This window comes from Mirounga angustirostris, unplaced genomic scaffold (genome assembly GCF_029215605.1).
Source record: "Mirounga angustirostris isolate CCGP_5_RB_7025 unplaced genomic scaffold, mMirAng1.0.hap1 SCAF_13, whole genome shotgun sequence".
NCBI classification, from domain to species: domain Eukaryota; kingdom Metazoa; phylum Chordata; class Mammalia; order Carnivora; family Phocidae; genus Mirounga; species Mirounga angustirostris.
In genome coordinates, this window is record NW_026991721.1 from 90,855,014 (window position 1) to 90,880,677 (window position 25,664).

Genomic DNA, 25,664 nt, shown 5'->3' on the forward strand with positions numbered 1-25,664 from the left:
GAGTTTGAATTTAAAGTTTCAGGTTTCCCTTCCAGAGATGGGGCGGGGGCGCTGAAACAGCTGCTAGGATTAGGGAGTGGCTAATAGTTGGAGGAAGCCAAACCACAATCTATCTGCTTTTAAACTAAAAAAAAGGAAAAGGAAAAAAGCGATTAGAGCAAGAGGGAGCTGTTCCCACCCACGGCACCACTCTTGCGCTAACCTTTGGATCACCTCACTGGATGAGGAGGTGAACATGGGAACAGGTACACTTCATCCCTACCTCACTTCTCCCAAGCAGGGATTTTCTTGCTGTGGTCAATGTGCCCGGAACTAATTAATCAGGCTAGACAGAATAGATTGATTGGGAGAACAGAAGGGGATGGGGTCGGGGGAGAGAAGCCCGGAGCTTCTCATGTACAGTGTACATTACAGATGACATCATTGCCTGAAAGAGATTCGGCCCTCCCCTTCCCGGAGCTGGAGGCAAGCATGCCTGTGCGGGAGCAGGAGTGGGGTTGCCTGGGGGTGTGAATTGGTGCGAGGAGGTGTTCCCGGGCTGGGGAGAGCTCCGGAGATGTGAAAGGGAGACCTGGAGACAGCCAGCTAGCAGAGAAACCGCGAGGTCTGGAGGTGTTTGCGCCGCTCCAAGCTCCGCCCCTCGCTCGGCCGCCGTGTTCTGCCCTGGGAGGGGCACGCCTGTTTGGGGGTGGGGAGTGTGTGCACGAGGGGTGGGTCCGTGGTAGCGGAGGGGGTGGACAGCCGCCTGCGCATGTCAAGGCTGACTGAACATACGCGGTCAAGGGGGACCTGCAGAAGGGCAGTTGGTCACCCGCCACCCAGGGTCGGGGCCCCGGCATTATCTCGGGGCGAGCTCCGGGGAAGGGGCCCACCCTCCCTGTCCCCTCCCCCTGAGATCGGCAGCGCGACAGAAGCTTCCGCCTCCTTCCCCGCCCCTCCGGACCTTCCCGGGGATCAGAGGGCGGGTGTGGACAGTACCGAGGTGGAACGAATTTTGGAGCTCAGACGGGTGGCCCGGGTGGCTTCGGGTGTGGGGGGCACGCCCAGCTTGGAGAAGCCGGTGCAGGCGGATGAAGCCGAAGCTCCTGGGTCTTGGTGGATCCTGGTCTGAGCATAGCTATTCCCAGGGGAGGTGAAAGGTGGATCAACATGGACCCCTTCGATAGCCCAGCCGCCTAGAGCCAGCCGTGCTGCTCTCTTCGGAGCTGAGCTGTCGCCGAGGCGCAAACAGGAGAAGCAGCTGAGCGACTGGAATTTGTGAAGTTCCGGGGTGGGCGGGGAAGGTACTGTCCGTGGTGCTGAGCCGGATCCCAGCAACGGGCTCCGGGGAGAGCGCGCGAAGCTGCGGATCGGCTCCCTCGAATCGGGGCGGTGCGCCAGTGTAGCTTGGAGCTGAAACCCCTTGGAGCTCGAAAAGCCCGGAAAGCCTCCCCAGTCGCTGGCGCTTGACCCTTATTTCAGTCAGAAAGTCGCCCCCTTGGGGCAGTTCGTCCCAAAGGGTTTCCTCGAAAGTATCTGAGAGGGCGAGTTGTTGACCGAGGGAATCTCTCTGTTTAGCCCCGGAAGCCACCGGCCGGAAAAAAGATGCCTGCCTTCAACAGATTGTTTCCCCTGGCTTCCCTCGTGCTCATCTTCTGGGGTAAGTACCAGCACCCTGCCGTGCGAGATGCAGATAACAGTAATAATGCCAACAATAATAACACTTAATTCATGTTTGTGACAGGAAGGAGCCCTGGTTGGCTTCCCTCTATGCTTGTCTGCCAGACATGGAGATCCATAGGGGTTCCATGAGAGCTGGGATTTTGAGATTGGAAAGACACCTCCTCACTCCTGCTGCTTTATTCCTGAGCTACCCTTGGTGGTTTTTCCACCCCTCTTCCTGTTTCCTGTTAATTCCAAAGTATTTTTTTCCCTTTTCCTTTGCTGGAAGGGAATGCAGCCACATTCATTATGAAAAATCTCGATTGCATTTACATTTCATTTTTCAATGAGGAATCAGTCGGTCTTCAGATTAATTCCCATGTCTTTTTTCAAAAGCTGGATGCACGCATTTTGAAAATGAAAACACTTTAGCTGTTGGTCCATTTGTTTAAGTCTAATAAGGAAAATAGGCTTCAGCCATTTGCAGCTATGTCTTTGATAAATAGGCACCTGGGCATTGCATCTTTATTCTTTTTCATGAACATATGAAGCTAATGTGCTTTGGTGTTTGGGGAGCAATGTTTTTTTTGCTTTCAAAAATGAATAGGTTCTTGTTGGCTGTGAGGAAATAAGGTGACCTTCTCCCTCTAAGTAAGGAAGACCTTCACTTGCAACACTAAGGCTAAGCAGAGAAGTGTCGGAGTGGGGTGCCTGCTTGTGTGTAGAGAGAGTTAATGAGTCTACGTGATAATGTCTGAATATGTGATTGAGAGAATGGTTTACTCTGTGGATGTATATGTCTCAGTGTTTGAATGTGTGTGTTAGCGTATGTCTGAGCATGTTAGAATGGGCATTTGAATGGATTGGTGAAGATGTGTGTGTGGTGGTTCTGGAGTTCTGGGCATCTCTGTCTTGGTGATTCTGATTAGATCCTCAGGTCAAATATAGGTGCTCTTCAGTTGATATATTGCTTCACATGATCTTCTACATTCCCACTATTTCCATGCTTTTACCTTCCTTTATGCTAAAAATCAATAACCAGGATAATTAGAAGTGATTGTGCCCACCTGCTTTATTGAAAGTAGGCATGTGGGATTATTCTCCCATGCTTGGCATGAAACTCATTTCTGCATGTGCAGTGGCAAATATGCTGATGGGAATTGCCTCTTTGCCTTAGTATCACTTTATTAAGCCTCCAGGACTTACTGGCTGCCAGCATTATCTGGATTTTGCATGTGACCAAAAGCAAAGCCAAGCTTCCTGTTGAACAAAATGCCTGATGAGACAGTCCGGGAAGGACAAGGAGGAAGAATAATGCCAGTCCCAAAGGCAGACCCACTGCCATCCATCCCCAGTAGAGTAGACTAGACCTGAAGATGAAGCAGACATAATAGGTTGCCAATGATCTCACTTGCCTTGAAGACTTAAGGCTGGGATTTCCTCCGGGGAGGCTAAGGCTAGGGACATGAGGCTTAGGAGAGGTTGGTCTGGCTGTATAAGAAAGAGTGTGAGTAAAGCAATGGGAGATGAAGTTGCAGAGAGCCTTCGAAAGGGCTCTACAGAGCCTTTCTTCCCAAACCTTAATTTAAATTTTTAGCATCCCTGACTGAATTCTAGTGGAGGAGGTGAGCATGCCTTATTCCAAGCACCTCTTAGGACTTACAAAGCCTGGCTTGGAGTCTTAGCTCTGCCATTAGCTTGCTATGTAACAACCTTAGAGTATCTGGTTCCTCATATGTGAAGTTTGGAAGTTGGGGCAGATAATGTTTAAGACTGAATAGTAAGGAAGTATTTACAGAATATTGCTAAACTTGGCAGTGTCCACCCCTCTCCTCACTCCCACTCCCCACCCCACCCCAAAATAAAACCTTTGGAAGAAGTGTGTACATCGCACCCATCCTTGCTAATTCTCAGCTTCTTTATAACCAGAACATTGGTTCACGAAACTTAAAAGCTGCAGAAGGAAAGAGGGATGGTTCGGGAAACTTGGCCATCAGATGTAAAAGAAAGGGCCTCATTTCACAAATGCAATTTCATTTTATTTGAATGTAATTCTAGTATTGGAAACCACTTCGACTAGATACATTCTCCCTTCCCAAGCTGATTTTTCACATGATGCAAATATGAATGGAAAGAATCTTTTCTGTTATATTATTATCTGCATCTATTGAAAAACCTTCCCTTATTTCCTTTAATAACGTATATACTAATAATTAAAAAAAAACTCTACACTTCCCTGGTGCTTTATAGTTTACAAAGCATTTTTCAATCCAGTACTTCTTTTTAGTCACTGTATCAATCCTTGGGGGTAGTCAGGGAAAAATAGTATTATTTCTAATTTAGAGGTGAGAGAATGAGCTCAGGGAGAGGGAAGGACTTGCTAGAGAACTCTTGTCTTCTGAGTTCAGTCTTCTAGTACTTGTTCTAGCACTTCTTGTGGACACATGTGCTACTATGCAGGATTGCCAGATAGGTATCTGTTCTCTCATCTCTTTTCTGAGCCACCACCCATCCTCTCCTCCTCCAAGCCATTGCCTTTCCTAAGGGCCTCCTTAGCCTCTAGTCCCAGGTCTACTCTCCCAGATGTCTGCCGTGTTGGGGAATGTTTTCCTCTCTTCTCCCAGCAGCCCATCTTGCTGCATCCCATTCTTTCAAGGCTCTGCTAAGTGACTGGCTAATCTGATAGGCAAATCATTTCAGGGTGTTAATATCTACAGATAACTTCTTTTATTACCCTCTTTTGGAAAGTATTTACATTCTATTTTTTTTTAAGATTTTATTTATTTATTCTACGGATAGAGAGAGAGAGAGCACAAGTAGGCAGAGTGGCAGGCAGAGGGAGAGGGAGAAGCAGGCTCTCCCGCTGAGCAGGGAGCTGGACATGGGGTTCGATCCCAGGACCCCAGGATCATGACTTGAGCCGAAGGCAGCTGACTGAGCCACCCAGGCACCCCAAGTATTTACATTCTAATCAAAGCCTTTATTGGGGTGCTTGGGTGTCTCAGTCATTAAACATCTGCCTTCGGCTCAGGTCACAGTCCCAGGGTCCTGGGATCAAGGCCCGCGTTGGGCTCCCTGGTCTGCGGGAAGTCTGCTTCTCCCTCTCCCACTCCTCCTGCTTGTGTTCCTTCTCTCGCTATGTCTCTATCTGTCAAGTAAATAAATAAAATCTTAAAAACAAAACAAAAACAAAAACAAAACAGTGTGGCAACTGTTAAAAAAAAAAAAAGCCTTTATTATCTTAGCACAAAGGAAAGCATTCTAGAGCAAGCTCAGGAGGGGCAATATAGTAATGCCCAAAGAAGAAAAGATTAGAGGAGTTGGTTCAAAACACATTGCTCTCCACCTCATAATAGATTGATACTATTCCTTAGTTAAATGTAATCATTAGTAATAATATCATATTCTACCTTCTCAGAAGATTCTTATTTTTTTTTAAATTAAAAAAAAAATTTATTTATTTGAGAGAGAGAATGAGAGACAGAGAGCATGAGAAGGAAGAGGGTCAGAGGGAGAAGCAGACCCCCCGCTGAGCAGGGAGCCTGATGTGGGACTCGATCCCGGGACTCCAGGATCATGACCTGAGCTGAAGGCAGTCGCTTAACCAACTGAGCCACCCAGGCACCCCTTCATTATTTTTTTTAATTTAATTTATTTATTTGAGAGAGAGAGAGAGCACAAGCAGGGGGAGCAGCAGAGGGAGAGGGAGAAGCAGTCTCCCCGCTGAGCAGAGAGCCTGACACAGGGCTCGATCCCAGGACCCTGAGATCAGGACCTGAGCAGAAGGCAGACACTTAACGGACTGGGCCACCCAGGTGCCCCAAGTTTCCTCATTATTACTATGGAAATTGAAGAAGAGACCAAAAGTGAAGTGATTTTGGCCAAGATTATTCTAGCAGTTTATTATTTACAGTCAGCAATGTGGATTGAATACCTACCATATGTACAACCTTTCTTGGATATCTAGAGGATTTCATAGACAGAGAGGCAGTCTCCATGGGGCAGAGAAACAGATGTCACCTCTTGATGGAAGGAGCAGCAAGTCATATTGCAAAGCGCAAGCAAAGAGAGATGAGAGAATTTTGCGGCCATTTTGCAATGTACTATCCAGGACCTCATGAGCAGAATTCTATGAGAAAGGAATCAGTAACATTCGTTCTCTGATGATATCTTGGATTATTGTCATCTCAGGAGCAACTCAGAAAAAAGAGGGACTGCCATGCTATCCATTGTGATCCTGACTGCATATATTCTGTCCTCCCTCCTTTAACTATAAATGAACTAACTGTGCTCCTATTTAAGACCAATTCATCTACTTGTTCACTAAAGCACATCACCTGTCACCTATTTGAGGATGTTGGTCCAGCAAATTATTCCTTTTCAAACCCCAACACCTCTACTACCACCTTCATCCAAGCAAAACCATTGAGCCGTCTCGGTCTGATCAGTGTACCAGCCTCTTAACTATTCTCTTTGCTTCCACACTTGTCCTTCCTCACTTCCTCAGTTTATTCTCAACATAGCAGTCAGGTCATGTAATTTTGTATAAATCATATTATTCTTCAACTTGGAATACTCCAGTGTTCTCCAAGTCACTCTGAACAAAAGTCCAAGTTCTAATTGTGGTCTACAAGACCAGCCGTGATCTGGCCCTGGCTTATGTGTCCTTCTTTCTCACTTTGTTCCCTGTGCTTTATTGTGCTCTTTGCTTTGACAGACACTCCCACCCTAGGACCCCCACAATGCTATGTCCTCTATTTGGCACACTTCCACACAGATATTCATATATCTCCTTTCTTCCCCTCATTTCTTTCCTTCAGTGCCTGCTCATTGTCACGCTCTCAATGAGGCTGTTGCCAGTGTGCCTATGTCCCTCTACTCTGTTTTACTTTTTCTCATAGCACTTATTATAATGTAATGTCCCTTATTTTTCTCACCCTCCCCTGGAATGTAGACTCCATGACAGCAGGGATGGTTTCTGTTTTGTTCCCTGTTGTGTTGTCTAGAACAGTGCCTGGCACACAGTATATTTGTTGAATAGGTGAACAAACAGATGAAGGGTAAAATACCTTAACAAGCGGTATGTGTACAAAGCACATTCATATAAATCATTCCATAGAATTTCCATGATGATTCCATTAGATAGATATTATTTTCAACATTCTGTTGATGAATAAACTGAGTCTCAGGGGTTAAAGAGTAGATAAACCCAGGCCTTCGGTTGCCAAATACATCTTCATCCTGCCTCTGTATTTGTAACTGTGCGTTCCTTGGTACATTTTCCTCTGCTGCTTTGAAGTCATCATCATTGAACTAACTTACCTTTACCATGTCTCATTAAATATGAATGTGCCCCAAGGCTGCCTGCTACACAGAGTTCTCAATGCACATTCTCTGCACCTCTCTTCATTCCCAAACTTTTGCACAGACCACACTTTCTTCTCTCTTTTTTTTTTCAACCAGGTCAACAATCAAGACTTCAAACACAGCACATTCTTTTTTTTTTTTTAATATTTTATTTATTTATTTGAGAGAGGGAGACAGAGACAGAGATAGTGAGAGAGAACATGAGTGGGGAGGAGAGAGAGAAGCAGGCTCCCCGCTGAGCGGGGAGCCTGATGTGGGGCTTGATCCCAGGTCTCTGGGATCATGACCTGAGCCGAACGCAGACGCTTAACTGACTGAGCCACCCAGGTGCCCCAAAACACATCACATTCTGAAAGTGTTTCTGATCAGTTCTCTCCAGATATGGACTCTCTCCCCAAAAAGTGATGGTCCATATGCAGAAGCAGGAGACTCTATTGCAGACTGCCCGATAAGACCAGTCCCAGCTTGCTTGGGAGTTTTAAAACCAATTAATTTTATTTTATGTTGATGTTTTAAATTTCATCATAGTGCCACTCTGTTTGTCTGTTTGTTTGTTTTTAAAGAAAGGCAGACTGCTATGTGCAGTGCCTTATTTGGATATGTCTGGAGTCTTGGAAGCTTGACTACCCTATGTTCCTTTACAAATGGACCTTGAGAGCTTGTTTGGAGGTTCTAGCAGGTGAGCGCAGCTACTCATATACCCTTGAGCAAAGAACAGTCCTCCTCTACAAGGTTGTCCTCTGACTGAGTGCACGGTTTTGGGAGGGATACACACGGGGTGGTGAGGAAAGAAGGGGACACCTGCTTAGCCAGACAGATCAGCCAAATTAATCCTGGCAATCAATGGGGTGACAGATCCTAGTGCCATTTGTTTTTTAAACTCTATGTTTAATAACGACATTTTTTGCCTTTGAAGCCAGTCAAATGTAATTTATTTTTGACTCAATTAGTTGGTCAATCTCATTTTAAGCTCTAAATAAAGCTTTCCTCTGCTGTTAGAGTGAACTGCCTGCCAATACAGAAACAGACTAACCATTTATAGTGTACTAGCTTTTAAATATCAATGTATCAATGTGTATTGTTTCACTTTTAGGGGTTCTGTTTTTATTATTAATTCATGAGAAGGTAGCATCAGAAGGGGCCTTAGAAGTCCTGATATAAGAACGCTTCATGGACATCCCACTTTTTAATCTTGTATACAATGAAGTGTAAACTCTTACCAAATAGTTTTTTGCATTTGTAAACAGCTTCAGCACCAGAAAATTATTATTATTTTTTAATGAGCTAAACTTACTTTCTTGTAACTTTTGGAATTGGACAGAATTTATTTTCTCTTCCACAGGCCAGGCTTCAAATATTTGAAGACATAAGTTCTGTGTCCAAGCCAGGCACCCCTCATCCTCCCATCTGTTTCTCCCCAGACTTTGTCCCCAGATCCTTCTCCATCTTGTTCCCCTCTGGGCATGCACTCATCGAACAACTTCTTTTTGCAAACTGTGACACCCTGAACTGATCATAATGGTCCAGATTTGTTCTGAACAGTACGGAGGCACTGTTTCTCCCTCGTTCTGCACATTGTACATCTGTTAATGCAGCCCACATTTGCACTTGCTTTGTTGGCAGCCACATCCCACTTTTGACTCATTCTGAAAGTACAGTTTGATGTACTCGCCTTTTTTTATGGGTTACAAGTTTCTACAGGGCAGGGGCTGTAAGTCCAGACCTCCATGTGGCATACAAGGTGCCCCCCCCTTCTGACCTCTCTCCAGATTTGTTTCTTCCACTCCTATGCGAAAAGCATCACTCCAGCCGAGTGGTCAGTTCACTTGTCTTCCTCACTGCTGCTCCATCCCCAACCAGGCATCAGAATTAACTACAATTTTTAAAAAAATTTTATTTATTTGAGAGAGAGAGTGAGAGAGAGAGAGCACAAGAGGGGGGAGGGTCAGAGGGAGAAGCAGACTCCCCGCTGAGCAGGGAGCCCCATGCGGGACTCGGTCCCGGGACTCCAGGATCATGACCTGAGCTGAAGGCAGTCGCTTAACCAACTGAGCCACCCAGGCACCCTCAACTACAATTTTTTTCATAAAATTCAGATATAATTACATCTCTCCATGGCTTGCAAATATCTGACCCTTCATGTTGTGAAGGCCATACAAAGGTCTTTACAATGTGGTCCTCGCTCCCTTTCTACACTCCAGCCTCATCTTCCTTTTCTTTCTCTCTCCCCTGTCCAACCAAGAATAATTGGCCCTCCTCTGGGAACAGAGAGCACGTCTCCAGCATAGCACTCATCATGGCCCATTTCATGATACTTAGGAGTATGTGTTCCCTGCTAGATTCTCGATGCCTTTAGGGTGTGGTTAGAGTTTCGTTCATCTTTGTGTCTCAGCCTAGCATCAGGCCTGGCATGGAGTAGACTTCAGTGAATGGTGGTTGAATGAAGGGGTGCGTGGATGGTCAATGGATGGGTGTGTGTGCCCTGTTTCCCACCTAGACTCTAGTCTTTGAGGGCAGGGCTCAGGGCCGCGCCGCATCCTAACTGCATCCTGGGAGGCTTGCAGTGAACTCCGGGTCACCCATGGCCCCTCTAGCCCAATCCCTGCCTGCTCTGTGCGTGCATCCTTGGGGAGCACAGGTGAAGATGTACATACATGTACTTGTGATTTTCAAGCTTGTCTCATGATTCTTTCTTCTCTGTCTCTTCTCCCTCCCTCTCGTTCTCCAATGCCGCTCTCCTGGTGCCCGCCTCCCCAACACCTGCTGTTCCTTCCCTGTCACCGGCCTCTCTGCAGTCAGCGTCTGCATCCCTGTGTGTGTGGAAGTACCCTCGGAGACAGAGGCCGTTCAGGGCAACCCCATGAAGCTGCGCTGCATTTCCTGCATGAAGAGGGAGGAGGTGGAGGCCACCACGGTGGTGGAGTGGTTCTACAGGCCCGAGGGCGGTAAAGATTTCCTTGTATGTCTGGCTGCTGACTCTGGCCTTTCTTTTGCTTGCCTCTGCTGTTATGTGCCTGGCTCCTGACAGTCTGGGGAACGAAAATCTGACAAACACTGGCTCTTTCTTTTCAAAGCACTGACAGCCCTGCAGCAGATGACTGACAGCCCAGCCCAGCTGCAAGCGTTCCTGGTTACAAGCAGGGGGAGGGGGAGAAGAGAGAAATAGCGCTCAGAGCCTACTGTGCGCTAGTTGCTCCATAAGGTGCTTCGCAGGTGTTTTTAATTCTCTGCACCATCGCAGTGGATGGATTGACTTAGTAGAAACGTTGAAATGACACTCAGCGTCATTATATGGAATAGCGTAGGTTAGCTCATTGAAATCTCACGATCCCAGTGAAATAAGAATGATAGGGATGACCAAGCTGCTTTTTTTTCTAATTTAAATTCAATTAGCCAACTTACAGTACATCGTTAGTTTCAGATGTAATGTTCAATAATTTATCAGTTGCGTTTAACACCCAGTGCTCATCACACCATGTGCCCTCCTTAATGCCCATCACCCAATTACCCCATCCCCCCAGCCACCTCCTCCAAGCTGCTTTTCAACTGGTATACCCAGTACAGCTGCATCCGTGAGTAAAATATTTAAATAGTTCTTTTTTTTTTAAGATTTTATTTATTTATTTTTTTTAAAGATTTTATTTATTTATTCATGAGAGACAGAGCGAGAGAGAGAAGCAGAGGGAGAAGCAGGCTCCCAAGGAGCAGGGAGCCCAATGCGGGACTCGATCCCAGGACCCTGGGATCATGACCTGAGCCGAAGGCAGACACTTAACAACTGAGCCACCCAGACGCCCCAATATTTAAATAGTTCTGTAGTGGATATGTGCCGTGCCAAGCCTCCCAAGTGGCCTCACCACCATCGGTCCCACTAGGAACCGCTGGACCTCCCCATGTTCTAGAGACTAAGGGATCACCCTGACTGAGCAGGGAGCCTCCAAGTCCCCGCCCTGTGCTGTGGCTAATGTCAATTCTGATTGGTTGTTACACGCTTTGAATACCACCTTGGGGATGACCGTTACTCAGACTTTCAGTGACTCTAGAACCTCGCTGCCTGGGTTTGAGTCTGGATTCCACAACTATAGGTTCTGTGCCCTGGGACAATTTGCTTTGCCCCTCTGTGCCTCAGTGTCCTCATCTCTAAAATGGGGGTGCAAACCATAACTACCTCAGAGAATTGTCACCTTCAAAGTTGTTAGCTTTAATTTTTAATGTGTTTAGAATAGCCCTGGAATATAGGAAGCACTATATGTTTGCTAGAGAAAAGGTATACGTACATAAGTGAGGCACCTTGGGCCCAGAGTAGTTAAGTGAATAAGAGAGCTTAGATTCGAACCAGGGATACAAGGCTGTTTTTACTGCACTATCCCACCTTCCTGGAGGCAAGTTTCTTTTCTACAGACATAATGGAGACAATAGCAGGGTGGAGTTGAGTGTTTGCTCCAATCGGGTGTCAGCACTGGGAGCAATAGACTCCCCTGAAATCTCAGGGTTCACTCAGAGTTGACTGTGACCGAGGCTAGCCCCCAGGTTACAGGAACCCGATGCCTGGGCCAGATGCGACGTCCCCCATTGACCTCAGGCCTTGTTGTATGCCCGCCACCGATTCTGCTGCCAGGTCTGCCCCAAATGAGTAGAGGTTGACTCAGAAGGAAGAAAAGAAACTTTAAAAAGTTGCAGTGGACATACAAAGCACTGCTGTCTCCGAGAAATTTTTCTGACAATGGGAATGTTCCGTACTTGGGCTGTCCAATGCAGTAACCACTGGCCACAGGTGGCCGCTGAGCCCTTGAAATGTGTCTAGTGCAATGGAGGAACGGAATTTTACATTGTATTTCATTTCTAGTCATTTAATTTTTAATGTAAGTAGCCACGCATGCCAAGTGGAGACTGGAATGGACAGTACGGCTGTAGAGAATAAGAAGGTGGGGGTGTCTGAGAAAAGAAGTTTTTTTATTTTATTTTATTTTTTTTATTCTTATGTTAATCCCCATACATTACATCATTAGTTTTAGATGAAGTGTTCCATGATTCATTGTTTGTGCATAACACCCAGTGCTCCTTGCAGAATGTGCCCTCCTCAATACCCACCACCAGGCTAACCCATCCTCCCACCCCCCTCCCCTCTAGAACCCTCAGTTTGTTTTTCAGAGTCCATCATCTCTCATGGTTTGTCTACCCCTCCGATTTCCCCCGCTTCATTCTTCCCCTCCCGCTACCTTCTTCTTCTTTTTTTTTCTTAACATATATTGCATTATTTGTTTCAGAGGTACAGATCTGAGATTCAACAGTCTTGCACAATTCACAGCGCTTACCAGAGCACATACCCTCCCCAATGTCTATCACCCAGCCACCCCATCCCTCCCACCCCACCCCCCACTCCAGCAACCCTCAGTTTGTTTCCTGCGATTAAGAATTCCTCATATCAGTGAGATCATATGATACATGTCTTTCTCTGTTTGACTTATGAGAAAAGAAGTTTTGAGACCGTATTTCCATTATAATTCAGCCCAAAGTGAAAGACCTCAGGTGTGCATATCAGTTGGCAGCTCTGCTCATCTGTGACACTTTTTGCGTCCTGGGTCCCCTTCCCATGACCTGACCCCGACTAACCACATCCTCTCAGTGAGAACCAGATCAGAGAGTCAAGTTTTGAGGTCAAGGCTTTCAGATGCCTTCGTGACTCAGGATGCTGCCTTTCTCGGTCTCTGCTCTGTTCTCTCACCGGCTGCGCCCTTGACACATCTTACGCTCTCTTGCTCTCTCTCTGTCTCCTTCCAATTCTTCCTGTCTCTCAATTTCCCCCTCCTGGTCTCCTGTATGCTTCACTCACCTTTTTTTTTTTTTAAAGATTTTATTTATTTATTTGAAAGAGAGAGAATGAGAGCACATGAGAGGGGGGAGGGTCAGAGGGAGAAGCAGACTCCCCGCCGAGCAGGGGGAGCCCGATGCGGGACTTGATCCCAGGACTCCAGGATCATGACCTGAGCCGAAGGCAGTCGCTTAACCAACTGAGCCACCCAGGCGCCCCCTTCACTCACCTTTTAAAAATTTTTTTTAAAAAAGATTTTATTTATTTATTTGAAAGAGAGAGAGCACGAGCAGGGGGAGTGAGACAGGCAGAGGAGCCCAATGCGGGGCTCGATCCCAGCACCCTGGGATCATGACCTGAGCCGAAGGCAGACGCTTAACAACTGAGCCACCCAGGCGTCCCCTTCACTTACCTTCGTTTGTTGTCTTTCCTTGCACCTCTTTTTTCCTGCCATCCTTCTTCCTGCCTCCCCCTTTCTGCCTCTTCTTTTGCTGTGTCCATACGCCCCAATACCTGTTTACCTTTGCTCGCCTTTCCCTGCCTTTCTCTCTTCCCTGCCCTCCTCTGAGCCTCCTCGTCCCACTCCCACACTTGGGATCTCCTTGTAACACTGTCCGCTTTCTTCCCTGCTCGTGCAAGTTCTGCTCCTTTGCTCTGCCCTGTCCCCATCCCGGCTCTCCTACCCAATTTTCTCTCCTGGCCCTACTCTCTTTTGCTTCTCTACCTGCAGATCTATGAGTATCGGAACGGCCAGCAGGAGGTGGAGAGCCCTTTCCAGGGACGCCTGCAATGGAATGGGAGCAAAGACTTGCAGGATGTGTCCATCACTGTGCTTAACGTCACTCTGAATGACTCCGGCCTCTACACCTGCAACGTGTCCCGGGAATTTGCTTTTGAGGCACATCGCCCCTTTGTGAAGACTACACGGCTGATCCCCCTCCGAGTCACCGAGGAGGGTGAGGCTGGGGCACAGGGTCTCGAGGGTGCCCTGCTCTTGAGGGGAGGGAGGATGGAGGGTTTCCACACAAATGAGACCCTTGCGGAGTGCAAAACCCGTATAATGGGAGTGGCGATATCTAAAAATGTCACCATTGACTTGTCTAGTCTGGTGACAGTCCTAGGTGCTAGGACTGGGAGTGGAAAGGCTCAGAGATGAAAACAGAATGACCTCTTCCTTCACCCCCTCTCATCCTTAGAGAAAGAGGACAGCCTCCCTGAAGCCCAAAGGTGCCAAATCTGCTGCACCTGCTTCTCTGGCTTGTGTTGAATCCCTGACTCGATGGGCACAGAGAAATCTCATGACGTTATCTAGAGGTCATCAAACTCTCCTGTATGTAAGCCATACATATCTCTGAACGGGCAGTGCTCAAACTTCAGCAAGCCTCAGAATCCCCTGCAGGACTTTTTAAAATGCAGACTTTCTGATTCTGTAGATAGAGCCTGGGAATTTGCATGTCTAACCAATTGCCAGGAGATGCCCGAGCTGCTGGGGACCACACTTTGAGAACCACTGTTCTAAACCAAAGCTTGACAGCCTTTTGTCTTCTGTCCCCCCTCCACCCACACACACGCAATAATCACACAAGCAACCCTCCTTCCCCATCCCTGGCATCTCTCATTTCATAACCTCATTCTCAGCTGGGAGAAACAAGTTTCTAGTCTTTAGTTGAAAATCTTCAGATTTCCCACAGCTAGTTTCTTGTTGGGGGGACAGGGAAGTCCTTTCATCAACCCAGTTTAAATGTTCTCTTTTAATCCAGTCCAGAATCGTGATGGCGAGGTTTGAGTGTTCTCATGCAGGGTTCTTCTTGTGCTTTCAAGGGACTCGGGGAACTGTGGCTCCCAGCCCCTTGCAAACACTCCCTCAAGTGTCAGAAGACTGATACATGGACCTCCTTGTGTGTCTTCTCATCCAGGTTAAACGATGGTTCCATTTTTCTTAGCCTCTTCTCAAGCATTCTATTTCCAGCATCTTCTTAGCATTATTGCTTCCCCAAGATGCAGAATGGTGAGCAGGCAATAGGTGTGGAGCTTGAAAGAAGAGGTCAAAGTCAAGATAGGGCTCTTCCTAGGATTCCCAAGAATCCCAACTTCCACACCACAAGTTTATTTTTTTTCTCATGTTATTGTGATAGAATTCATAAAGCAAACTTGAGAGCGAATGGCCGGGCAAGAGAGGTCACGACTTTGTCCTGATGTGGACAATATGATTAAAACGGAAGGTAGGTCAGTTCTGAACGTGCAGAAGCACTCACAGATCACTGACATTTAGACCTGATGAGCCATTTTCCCCTCTGAGCCCGTCTCCTCTTGTGTACAACGAGTAGGTTGGACCAGAAGCTCTCTAAGGTATTTTTCTGTTCTCAAGTTCCATTGTGCTCTCTGTTTACACACCTCTTCCTCCCGGGAGGAGAGGCTGGCGCCCTCTGCTGCTCACCTCCGGGAACTGCAGGCCGCTGTCGGCCAGCCCCTCGGAAGGTGCCTGTCTCCACCCACTGCTTTCTCAGGCTTTTGCCTCCAGAGACCCCCGCGCAGCCAGTGGAAAGTGTGGCAAAGCTGAACCAGTCCGCCTGCTGGGCACCAGAGCAAGGCCTGGGTAAGAATAGGGTGCTAGGACTAGGAGGAAGCTTGGCGCTCACTTCATCCAGGTGTTCTGACCAAAGAGTAGGTGTCAGAATCGCCCAGGGGCTTGTCTTCATTGCAGACCTCTCCGTACCACTCTTGTGGGTATGAGTTCGGTAGGCTGGAGTGAGGTCTGGTGTATGTCAGTAGAAATGACTCCCTTGGTGATTGATTGGAGGGTGCAGCTCTGGTGCTCCTCACTTTGTGGCGGGGAGATCAGTGAGGGTCTTGCCTAGAGACGTGAAGCAAATTGGCACCAGACGCAGGACTACAAGCCAGCTCTTTTGCCCACCGGGCTAGCTCTATGTCCACTGCATCTTTTCCTTCTACCACCATCCCATTCCCCGGTACTCTTTCTTTCTTCTCCTTCTTTTCAGAACTTTTTTCCCTTCCTCCTTCCCTTCCCTCTTCCCTTCCCCCTTCCTTTCCCTTTCCTCCCCTTCCTTTCCCCTTCCCTTTCCCTTCTCCTTCCTCTCTTTCTCTTCCTCTGTGACCCCTTGGCAGCCTCTGAGAATACCTCCCCCCAGATACTCACTGCTCCCATAAGGCTCAGAGCTACACACTCCACCATGACACACCCCACCACATTTCCTCCATTCCTATGGTCTCCCAGAATCTCTCTGGTTCTCTTTGTTCAAGCTGAAATTATCCTACTTTAAGCTCTGCCCTCCTGGCTCTAAGACAAAAATCTGAGGTCTCTTCACCTAGAAGTGACTAAAAGTAGTGAGCACAGATGCCTTCCTGTGTTACTGCTTCTGGGCTATTACATTTAAAAAGTGCACACTTTAAGAAGAATACATCATAAATCAGGTCGTGTCAAGCCCACGAAAAGACATTTGATGTGTACGGTGTTCTTCCGTGCCTCAAGCGGCATCTGACCTCCAGCTCTGGGAGTTCCAGCATCCAGGAAACCTGGACGATCGTGAAGACTTTGGACTGCTTTTCTGAGCTGAGGGTCATGGCTATGGCTATTCTGTGCTTTCAGTGAGCTAATGAGCCAGGCCTTATGGATGCCCGGGGCCTCTGGATAACCAAGGACCATGAATCTAGTTTACTGGTAGGAGTTAGCAATGGGACATGTGGCTACAGCCTTCCTTCCCACTAGAAAGGAAGATCTATCAGGACATTTGCCATATATCATGTTTTCATTGTCATTTTGATTGGCCATGAAACAAAGATCAATATTTATTTATATTCATTCATTCAACAAATACTTACTGAGTACTTCAAATATTCCGGGATGAGACGATAGGCTGATAATTCAGAAATAAGTAAAATATGTCCTTAATAAGCACACCATCAGTAGAGAAGAGAGAGAAACACATGACAGTACACCCTGAGAGGTGTCATGATGGACGGATAAGGAAAAGTGCACGGAGGAGGACATGGAGAGCTCTGCATGAGAGGCTGAGGAAGGTTTCACAGACGGGGGCCCTTCAGTGGCATTGGGGAGAATGCTCAGGGGACTGAAAACCAGGAGGGGATATTGAGACTGAGGTAGCAGAGGGGAGTGCAGTACCATCGAGGAAAAGGAAAGGGGATGAAAAGATGTCCACAGATCCCAAAAGACCACAGTGTATATGGGAAGTGAAGTTTTGCCGGTGCGTCGAATGGCAATGAGGAGAAAAGGGCTGGACTGTGAATGGTCTTACATGTCACGCTAACAGAGTTTGGTCTTTCTCCTGAGGGCAGCTGGGAACATGGAGGGTTCTACGCATGAAAATGGCAGGATCAGATTTGTGTTTCAGAAAGCCCGGTTAATACATGGAATGCTCCAATTCTCCTTTCTCTTTGGGTTTGGGATGATGTGGAAGGAAGACGGACTGGGAAGGACCTTGTTTCCAAATCTAGACTTGTAGAGAACACGCCCCAGCTCACTGGCCCGGCTGACTGCCCTGGCCCCAGACACGTTTCCCACGCTCTCTCCCTCTGCTACGCTAAGGTCAGAGGACCCGGGTGGTTGAACTAGACATGTTCCCCACATCTGTGTAGACCTTCACATCTCACAAGACGTTCTGGAACACACTAGGTAATGTAATGGTGGGAACGGTTACCCTTACCTTACACTGTAGGGAGATGAGTCTCAAATAAGGGAAATGGCTCTTCACATAAAATTGGGACCCAGCTCTTACATCTCACTCAGTTCCAGGATTCCTTCCACTGCTCTGTTATTTCTTCCTCCGCAGCCCCCACTCCAGAAGAAAGTCGGTGAGAAAGTGGACAGAGAGGAGTGTCAGAGGATATTAAATCTCTCCGACATCTTCTCGAGCTCCTTAGCCCCAGGGCTTATTTAAGCCCCACTTGAAAATAGGGCTCCTATATCTTGGATCCAGGGACAGATCTGGCTTTGTTGGGCATGCATATTCTGAGCCTCACTCTCCCCCTTGCAGCTGGAGAGGACTTCACCTCTGTGGTCTCAGAGATCATGATGTACATCCTCCTGGTCTTCCTCACCTTGTGGCTGCTCATTGAGATGATATATTGCTACAGGAAGGTCTCAAAGGCTGAAGAGGCAGCCCAAGAAAATGCGTAAGTTCTAAGACGCCAAAATAATGCTAGCGGCCACCTTCAGAGGGCTTGCTCTCACAGATGAGGTGCTAAGTAATCAACACAGTCCTCCGCTCCCCTCCCTCCAACCTTCGAGGTAGGCAGCACTGATATACCTATTTTCCAGATGAGGAAACAGCCCGGGAGAGTTTGCCCAAGACCATTACAAGAGGCAAAGCAAGGTTTCGATTTGGGCCTGCTGACTCTTAATGGGTACTCTTAACCTCTGATGTAAAATAAAGCCCATAAGCTACCATCACAATCCTATGAAATGAGCTTTTTATTTTTTTTATTTTTATTTATTTTATTTTATTTTATTCTTATGTTAATCCCCATACATTACATCATTAGTTTTAGATGAAGTGTTCCATGATTCATTGTTTGTGCACAACACCCAGTGCTCCATGCAGAACGTGCCCTCCTCAATACCCACCACCAGGCTAACCCATCCTCCCACCCCCCTCCCCTCTAGAACCCTCAGTTTGTTTTTCAGAGTCCATCGTCTCTCATGGTTCGTCTACCCCTCCGATTTCCCCCGCTTCATTCTTCCCCTCCCGCTACCTTCTTCTTCTTCTTTTTTTTTTCTTAACATATATTGCATTCTTTGTTTCAGAGGTACAGATCTGAGATTCAACAGTGTTGCGCAATTGAAATGAGCTTTATTATGACCATCTTGCAGATGCTGAAGCAGGCTTCTAGAGGTTAAGTGGCTTGCTGAAGCCACACAGAAAATGAGAGGAGCAGCTGGGATTTAGGCCTCTCGATTCCAAAGTTCATGTTCTTTCTGTCACACTCAGCCATTTGTTGGCTCATCAGGCTGTCTGAGCACTGCCTTTTCTTAGCTAAGGAGCTCCGAGCCACACGGTCTTTGCCCTGGAGCTCGGCAGCAATTGAATGCCCAAAATAGGGGCTCTCATTCTCCAATGTCCAGACCTTACCTTGGCCATGTTCACCAAGGCCCTAGTCACTCGGGAGTGAGCACATCTGAGAAATGATGGGGTCTGAGAGTCTCAGAGGCCGCTCTGGCCTGTTATTCGGGGAGAAGAAAGGACAGAACTGTCATAGATTTACAAGGCTAGCAACATTGCTGAGGTGATATCCTAAAAACTGTAGGCAGATAACATCACTTAAAAATGTTTGATAAAGTATTTTGCATGATACCTATGATCTCAGGAAAGTAAAAATGACAACTGATATAAGGAGAGAAAGTAATGATATGCTGGGGGAGATTGTCATTCCTGGTGAAACCTAGGTGCTCAGATTTTATTGCTTAGACAGAAAGTGCCTACAACTGGGCCTGCACAAAAAAACAGAGTTGGAACTGAGGCCTCCAGCAGAGCCAGGATCCTCCAAAGGCTACAGCACATGCCAAGGACAGATCAGAAAATCAGTCCGCCAGCCTAGGGAAAAACCCAAGGAAACTTACCTATCTTGACCTGACTCCCAAAAGAAACATGAAAGATTCTTGAGAATTAGTAACCACAAGCCTGTAGTCACAATGTTTGGGATTTAAATTTATACTACCTACATGATCCAGGAACCTAGTCTGAGCTGAGAAATTCAATTAAAAAATTAGTCTCCGGACAGTGATAACTATGTAGAAGCAAATGGAAAACCATTCTGAAGGGACCCTCTCTACGCTGAGGCGTACCAGGATTCCCCACGTAAGGCACTGCTGAATCTGATTTCACAGTCTGATCCAAAGCTAAAAAGTAGCACAAGCAAGAGAAGGAACAAATGGTAGGATTAATCCCAGGAACTTCAGACACAAGAAGGACCTGGTAGAATTTTGAAAATAAGTTCATTTGAAAGAGCTAAAGCAATGAAAGGAGGAACCAAAAGCATAAGAATAGAATCAGTTGCTAAGAAAAACAAGCAGGCAGAGTTTATTTTATTTTTTAAAGATTTTATTTATTTATTTGACAGAGCGAGAGAGAGAGAGAGAGAGAGAGAGAGCACAAGCAGGGGGGAGTGGGAGAGGAAGAAGCAGGCTCCCCGCTGAGCAGAGAGCCGGATGCGGGACTCGATCCCAGCAACCTGGGATCATGACCTGAGCCAAAGGCAGATGCTTAACTGACTGAGCCACCCACACACCCCACAAACAGGCAGATTTTAAATAGGAATTTAAGAAATCTGGAAATGAAAAATATAGTCAATAAAATGTAAAACTTGATGGAGGGGTTCACCAGAAGATTAGATACAGACAAGCAGGCCATAAACCTAAGGAAATTATACAGAATGAAGCACAGAGATCTAAAAAGATGGAATATCACAATGAAACATGAAGAAAGAAAATGAGAATACCCATTAGGATAGGACAGACAAAATGGAGGAGAAACAATATTGAGAGATACAGCGGCTGAGGAAAGACTCCTCAGATCCAGGAAGCACCACGTGTTCTGAGCAGGATAAATACTAAACCAGAACACCAGTCGTCTCTAAACTGATAAAGGGCAGCTACTCAGATTACCTCCAGCAAATACCAGCTGGGTTGGAACTGCCTATAATATTAGAAACATGTCTCCCGGCTTCTATTCAATATTAACTAGCAGATCCCAGGCAGTGTCCTAAGTAAATACAAAGAAAAAAAAAAAGTAAAAATTGTAAGGGAAGACACCAAAGTATCATGATTCACACCCAATATAATGATCTATTGTTGGTTGCAACCTCCTCTGGAGTTTCCCCGGTGTGATTGGAGGGCAGGGAGAGATGGAAGGAAGAGGCGGGCCACTCCAGATGGGTAGGTGGCCAATTGAATAAACCAGGGGAATTACTTACAAGGCTTTTCTTGGGCAGCCACAGGACGAGCCTGCCAGAATCTTAAAGGTCTGTGTAAAGGCCTTAACTAGGTTCAGAGAGGTGTATTGTCCAGATAGTCTCAATACCACATCACTGTCTTAAGACGGTGTCCCTGGGGCAGCTTCTGGGAATGGGGAAGGCAGGTGGAGTGCGCACTCCAAGGAAAGCTGTGGAGGGGGCGGGTCTTGACTGCTGGAGTCCAGCTCATGGGTTACCCGACAGCCACGTCCTGCCCATGACTTCCTCCACCACCTACATAGAAAATCCAAGGGAATCTATGAACAAACCATCAGAGCTAGTGAGAACATTCCACAAGATTGTAGATACAAATCAAAACATAAAAGTATAAAAATCACCTATAGTCCAGCCACAAACATTTAGAAAAACTTTGAAATAGTTAAAACATTTGAAAAAATTTCCATTACAGTAGCAACAAACACTCTCCAGTACCTGGGAATACATGTGATAGAGGTGTGTGAGACCTTTAAGGAGAAAATTACAATACTTTACTGAAAGACTTAAGACCTAAATAAATGAGAGAATAAAACCTCACTGATGGAAACATGGCAATTCTCTCCGAAATTAATCTGTAAATTCAATGACATTTCCATCAAAATCCCAATTGGATTGTTCAAGGAACTCAATTAGCAGATCTTAAAAGTCACATGGAAGACCAAAGGGCCAAAACTAGTCCAAACCAAGCGATGGCCAGTTAGTGACTATTTTCTCCACAGGGTCTCTGTTGTGTATTATTCTTTGGTTTTGCTTCTTGGTTGGCAACCCTTCCGATCATACTTAGCTCATGAGCCATGGTTTGCCTATTTCAAAGAAAGAACAATATTTAGCGAATATAGCTGGTAGGACTTCTTCTATCCGATATGAAGATTTCTTACAGAGCTATTAAAGAGTTTGTCCTGACAGGACATACAGCACAAAGAGAGCAAAACCGAGAGCCCCCCCCCTCCAAATAGATCAAGAAAAAAAGATTCCCCATCTCTCACACTAAAGAGAAATAAATTGTAAGTGGATTTAAAGACGAGGTAAAATGTACAACTTGAAAATCCTATCAAGGGAAAAGAGAAGGCCCTATCTTCATTACCTTAGGATAGAGAGGATTTCTTAAAATACAAAAGGCACAGAGAGGAAGGAAGGATAATTTTCATGACACTATATATGAAAATCAATTGTACATTGCAGGAATCATCCATAAGCAAAGTTTAGAGACAACAGACCAGGAGAAGATATTTTCAGGACATGAAACCATCAAAGAAAAATCCAGGGGTGCCTGAGTGGCTCAGTCAGTTAAGTGACTGACTCTTTATTTTGGCTCAGGTCATGATCTTAGGGTCCTGGGACCGAGCACTGTGTTGAGTTCCATGCTCAACGGGGAGATTGCTTCAGGATTCATTCTCTTCTCTCTCCCTCTGCCCCTCCCCCTAAAATAAATAAATAAAACCTAAAGAAAAGAAAAGAAAAATCCATGAGAAAAAGACAGGTATCTCAGAAGGAAAACTGGCAAAGCAAATGAACGGTCAAATTACAGAAGCAGAAACCCAAATCACCTAAAAACTTATGAAAAGATGTACAATGTCAGCAGCAATCAGGGAAATGGATATTAAAGCCACTATAAAATATAATTTCAGGGGCGCCTGGATGGCTCAGTCGTTAAGCGTCTGCCTTCGGCTCCGGTCATGATCCCGGGGTCCTGGGATCGAGCCCCGCATCGGGCTCCCTGCTCAGCCAGGAGCCTGCCTCTCCCTCTCCCACTCCCCCTGCTTGTGTTCCCTCTCTAGCTGTCTCCCTCTCTGTATCAAATAAATAAATTAAAATAAATTTAAAAATCTTAAAAAAAATATATATATATCTATATAATTTCACACCCAGCAGTGTGGCCAACATTTTAGCCTAACAATAGGAAGTCCTGAGACCCATGTGGTTAAATGGGAAGATTCATGCATTGCTAGTGGAAGGAAAAAAAATATAGACAACGCCTAGTATTCTAGTCCCTGCTGAAAGGGCCATTCTAGTTTTCTCTTGGGAAACACAGGCAGAAGGAAATGCAGAGCTGTTCTGCAGACATCCTTGTTCCTGTGCCCCTGCTCCTTCCCTTTTCTTGGGTTCCCACCCCTGGGTACAAAAGGACTGATTCTCTTCTCCCATCTGCCCTCCTCCAGGTCTGACTACCTTGCCATCCCGTCCGAGAACAAAGAAAGCTCAGCGGTACCAGTGGAGGAATAGAAGGGTGTGCCCGAGGTGATGTGCAGGGAAGGACCGGGGAAGGTGCATCAGGACGGCAGCTTGTACAAGTGACTGTATCCATCCACACCCAAGTGACTTTAAATTTGACCCCTTAGATTTCTACCCTACCCAGAGTCCCCACCCTCAGGGTACTACCCTAAGTTGATGATGCCCAGGTCACAGAGCTTTACGTCAAGCCCTTCAGAAGGTAAATTGCTTTGGCCTGAATGTTGGAGCAACTTGAACTTCTTTCCCACCGTGATAAAAAGTAATACCCCCACTCCCTCCTTTGCAAGGATTGTGGATTTGGTCAGAGTCTTTGGCTGGGCTGGACTGGGCCAGGCTGGAAATTCTCAGTGAGTTGTTTTATCATTGGTAGGTGGTCTGGACACTGAGGGACTGGATATTCCAGGTTCAGTGATGTCAACAGCATCAGGAGGATGCCCCAGGGGCCACATCACTTCCCCTCATGCATCCATCCTTCTACTCATTCATGATACGGCTGCTCACGTCTGAACTTTCACCTCTGACTTCCTAACTCCATCAGACCTCTGCACACCCTAAGATGTTGCCAGAACTGAGGAGCCAACATTTCTACACGGACTCAACCTCACCCTGTCCTAGCTTTCAAGCAAGGAGCTCCCATGCCAACTGGACTTCTTCCCTGGGCTCCAAATGACTCTGTACAAACGCGGGAGATGGCACATCGCTCTGTCCCTAACTGGCTGGACTGGCTGCATTCATTGCTGCAAGTGAATGGATGTCTTCATGGAAGGAAGCGGGAATGGCTAATGCGGGTTAAAGCAAGAGTGTCATGAAGTGGGATTCCTCGAAGTCAATTTTTTCAAGTTCCTGGCCCACTTGACGAGAGCATCAGAGCAAAGCATGCCTTTCTAGACTCTTCAGTGATAGAAAGCTTACGAAGCATGGACCAAAATATTCCCGGAACTTGGTACTCTAGGGCTCGATCCGGATAGGTCTCGAAGGCCTAAGTTGGGCTCAGTCCTTCAAGAAGCCAAAGACAGAAGTGGCTCTTAAAAGTCATACAACATGTTCATAACCCTATTAGGGTAAAGAGTGTGTGCCCGCCAAGGGGAGCGCCCACCTGAGATAGCTGGGAAGCATTATTTCCCTGTGGGCACTGGAACAGAAATTCCTAAATTCTTCCTCTCAAAATTCCTGTAGATCAGTATTATTCCTCATTTTACAGGAGGCAACTGGGACTCAGACTGGGCTCAATTGAGTAAGAGACTTCAGAGACTAAACTGGAACATGGTAAGCCTTAGGTGCTGCCCAGTTGAGACTTTCGGAGATGGGATGATTTTGTTTTTAAAAAGACCTTGAAACTGAGCTTGGCCATGGCCATGCCTTGTTCACAAGAACAGGGGGTGGACTGCCTGGCTGAAGTTAACTCTGATAGAGTCAGGTAACGAAACTGGCTGAAAGGCCTGGAGTAGGACACGGGGTAGACTGGAATAATTTCCTCAGTGAAGATGAAAACTCCTCCAGAAGGAGGTTGCATCTGGGAAGAATATTTAAACTAAGAAATGTGCTTTGTAGTCTCAGATGGATGACCGTGAATGAGTGAAGTGATGGGCAGGGCTGGGTGGCTTCCAGATATTTCACCCGTGAATCCATGATGTCTTGCTGTTGGGTTTTTTATGGATTTTGGGAGAGCAGAGGAACACTGAAAAAATTTTAGTCAGTATCTCATTTCATTTCAATTGAGTGACTGGTCCAAGTGTGATGTCCTTCAGCACCTAGTGAGGAGGAAGGGAAGGCTGCTTTATGGGCTATGAAAGCATGTTGGTGGCAGGGCTCAGGCAGTGAGAGGTCCCTCAGATCTGGGGGAATTTATGAGAGAAAGAGCACGCTCCACTGGCTCTGGGCCTCACCCAACAAGCTTGTTTTTTTTTTTCAACTCTTCCATCCTTGGGGGATCTACTTGAAACAAATCCTTGTTCACATCTTCAAGAGCCCAATTTTACCGAAGAAAATACTTTCAGTAAACTCAAGGCCTTTTTCATCAGTAATTTCCCATACAATTCCTCTGAAATAGGGGACAGAATATAAATCAGTTTTCGTCCTTTGTAATTAGGAAGATAGATAGGCACAGATTTCTGTGAGGTCTTCCCAGTCCCATGGCTGGTGGATGGCCAAGCTTACAGCAGAAGTAAGCTACTTACTATGAGCCCACCCTCCTCTTGCTTCCGGTAGACAATGCATCTAACTCGTAATCAAGTAGTAATGCACGATGGCTGCCTTTTCTCTTTTTAAAAAGCCCAACCCAGATATTTCCTGAGTGCTTTTTATTAATGAGTTCAATGCACCTATCATTTTTTTTCCTTCTTTATCTTTTAAGGAATCTTCTCCACCCTTCTCATCCTTAACCCTGTCATTAGAGCAATCTGGCTTACGTAGTGCTTTCGTTTCCGCTACCTTGGTTCTTCTCCACAAGTAGCCCTGTGAGGTGGGTATTACTGATACCCATGTAACAGATGAGCACACTGAGGCTGTCTGAGGCTAAACAGCTTTGCCACATCCTACATTCGTACAGCTGGTAAGTGGAGAGCTGGGGTCAGGTCTTCGGACTCCTGGCCCAGTTCCCTTTCCACTCAGCACAGCTGCTTCCTTTCCT

At 46.4% G+C, this 25,664-nt stretch overlaps 1 protein-coding gene across 1 annotated transcript; it reads left to right on the top strand.

The window, feature by feature from the left end:
- The first annotated feature begins 897 nt into the window (after positions 1–897).
- SCN3B (sodium voltage-gated channel beta subunit 3) lies at positions 898–25,172 on the top strand. Its single transcript, XM_064577309.1, has 5 exons — positions 898–1,639; positions 9,804–9,967; positions 13,551–13,776; positions 17,833–17,971; positions 22,963–25,172. The coding sequence occupies exons 1-5, from the start codon at positions 1,585–1,587 to the stop codon at positions 23,024–23,026; spliced, it is 648 nt and encodes a 215-aa protein (XP_064433379.1). The 5' UTR covers positions 898–1,584; the 3' UTR covers positions 23,027–25,172.
- The last annotated feature ends 492 nt before the right edge of the window (positions 25,173–25,664 follow it).

Coding starts and splice junctions, on each gene's coding strand:
- SCN3B (XM_064577309.1), top strand. CDS start 1,585: ATGCCTGCCTTCAACAGATTGTTTCCCCTGGCTTCCCTCGTGCTCATC. Junction 9,968..13,550: donor AGGGCGGTAAAGATTTCCTT/GTATGTCTGGCT, acceptor CTCTACCTGCAG/ATCTATGAGTATCGGAACGG. Junction 17,972..22,962: donor GAGGCAGCCCAAGAAAATGC/GTAAGTTCTAAG, acceptor GCCCTCCTCCAG/GTCTGACTACCTTGCCATCC.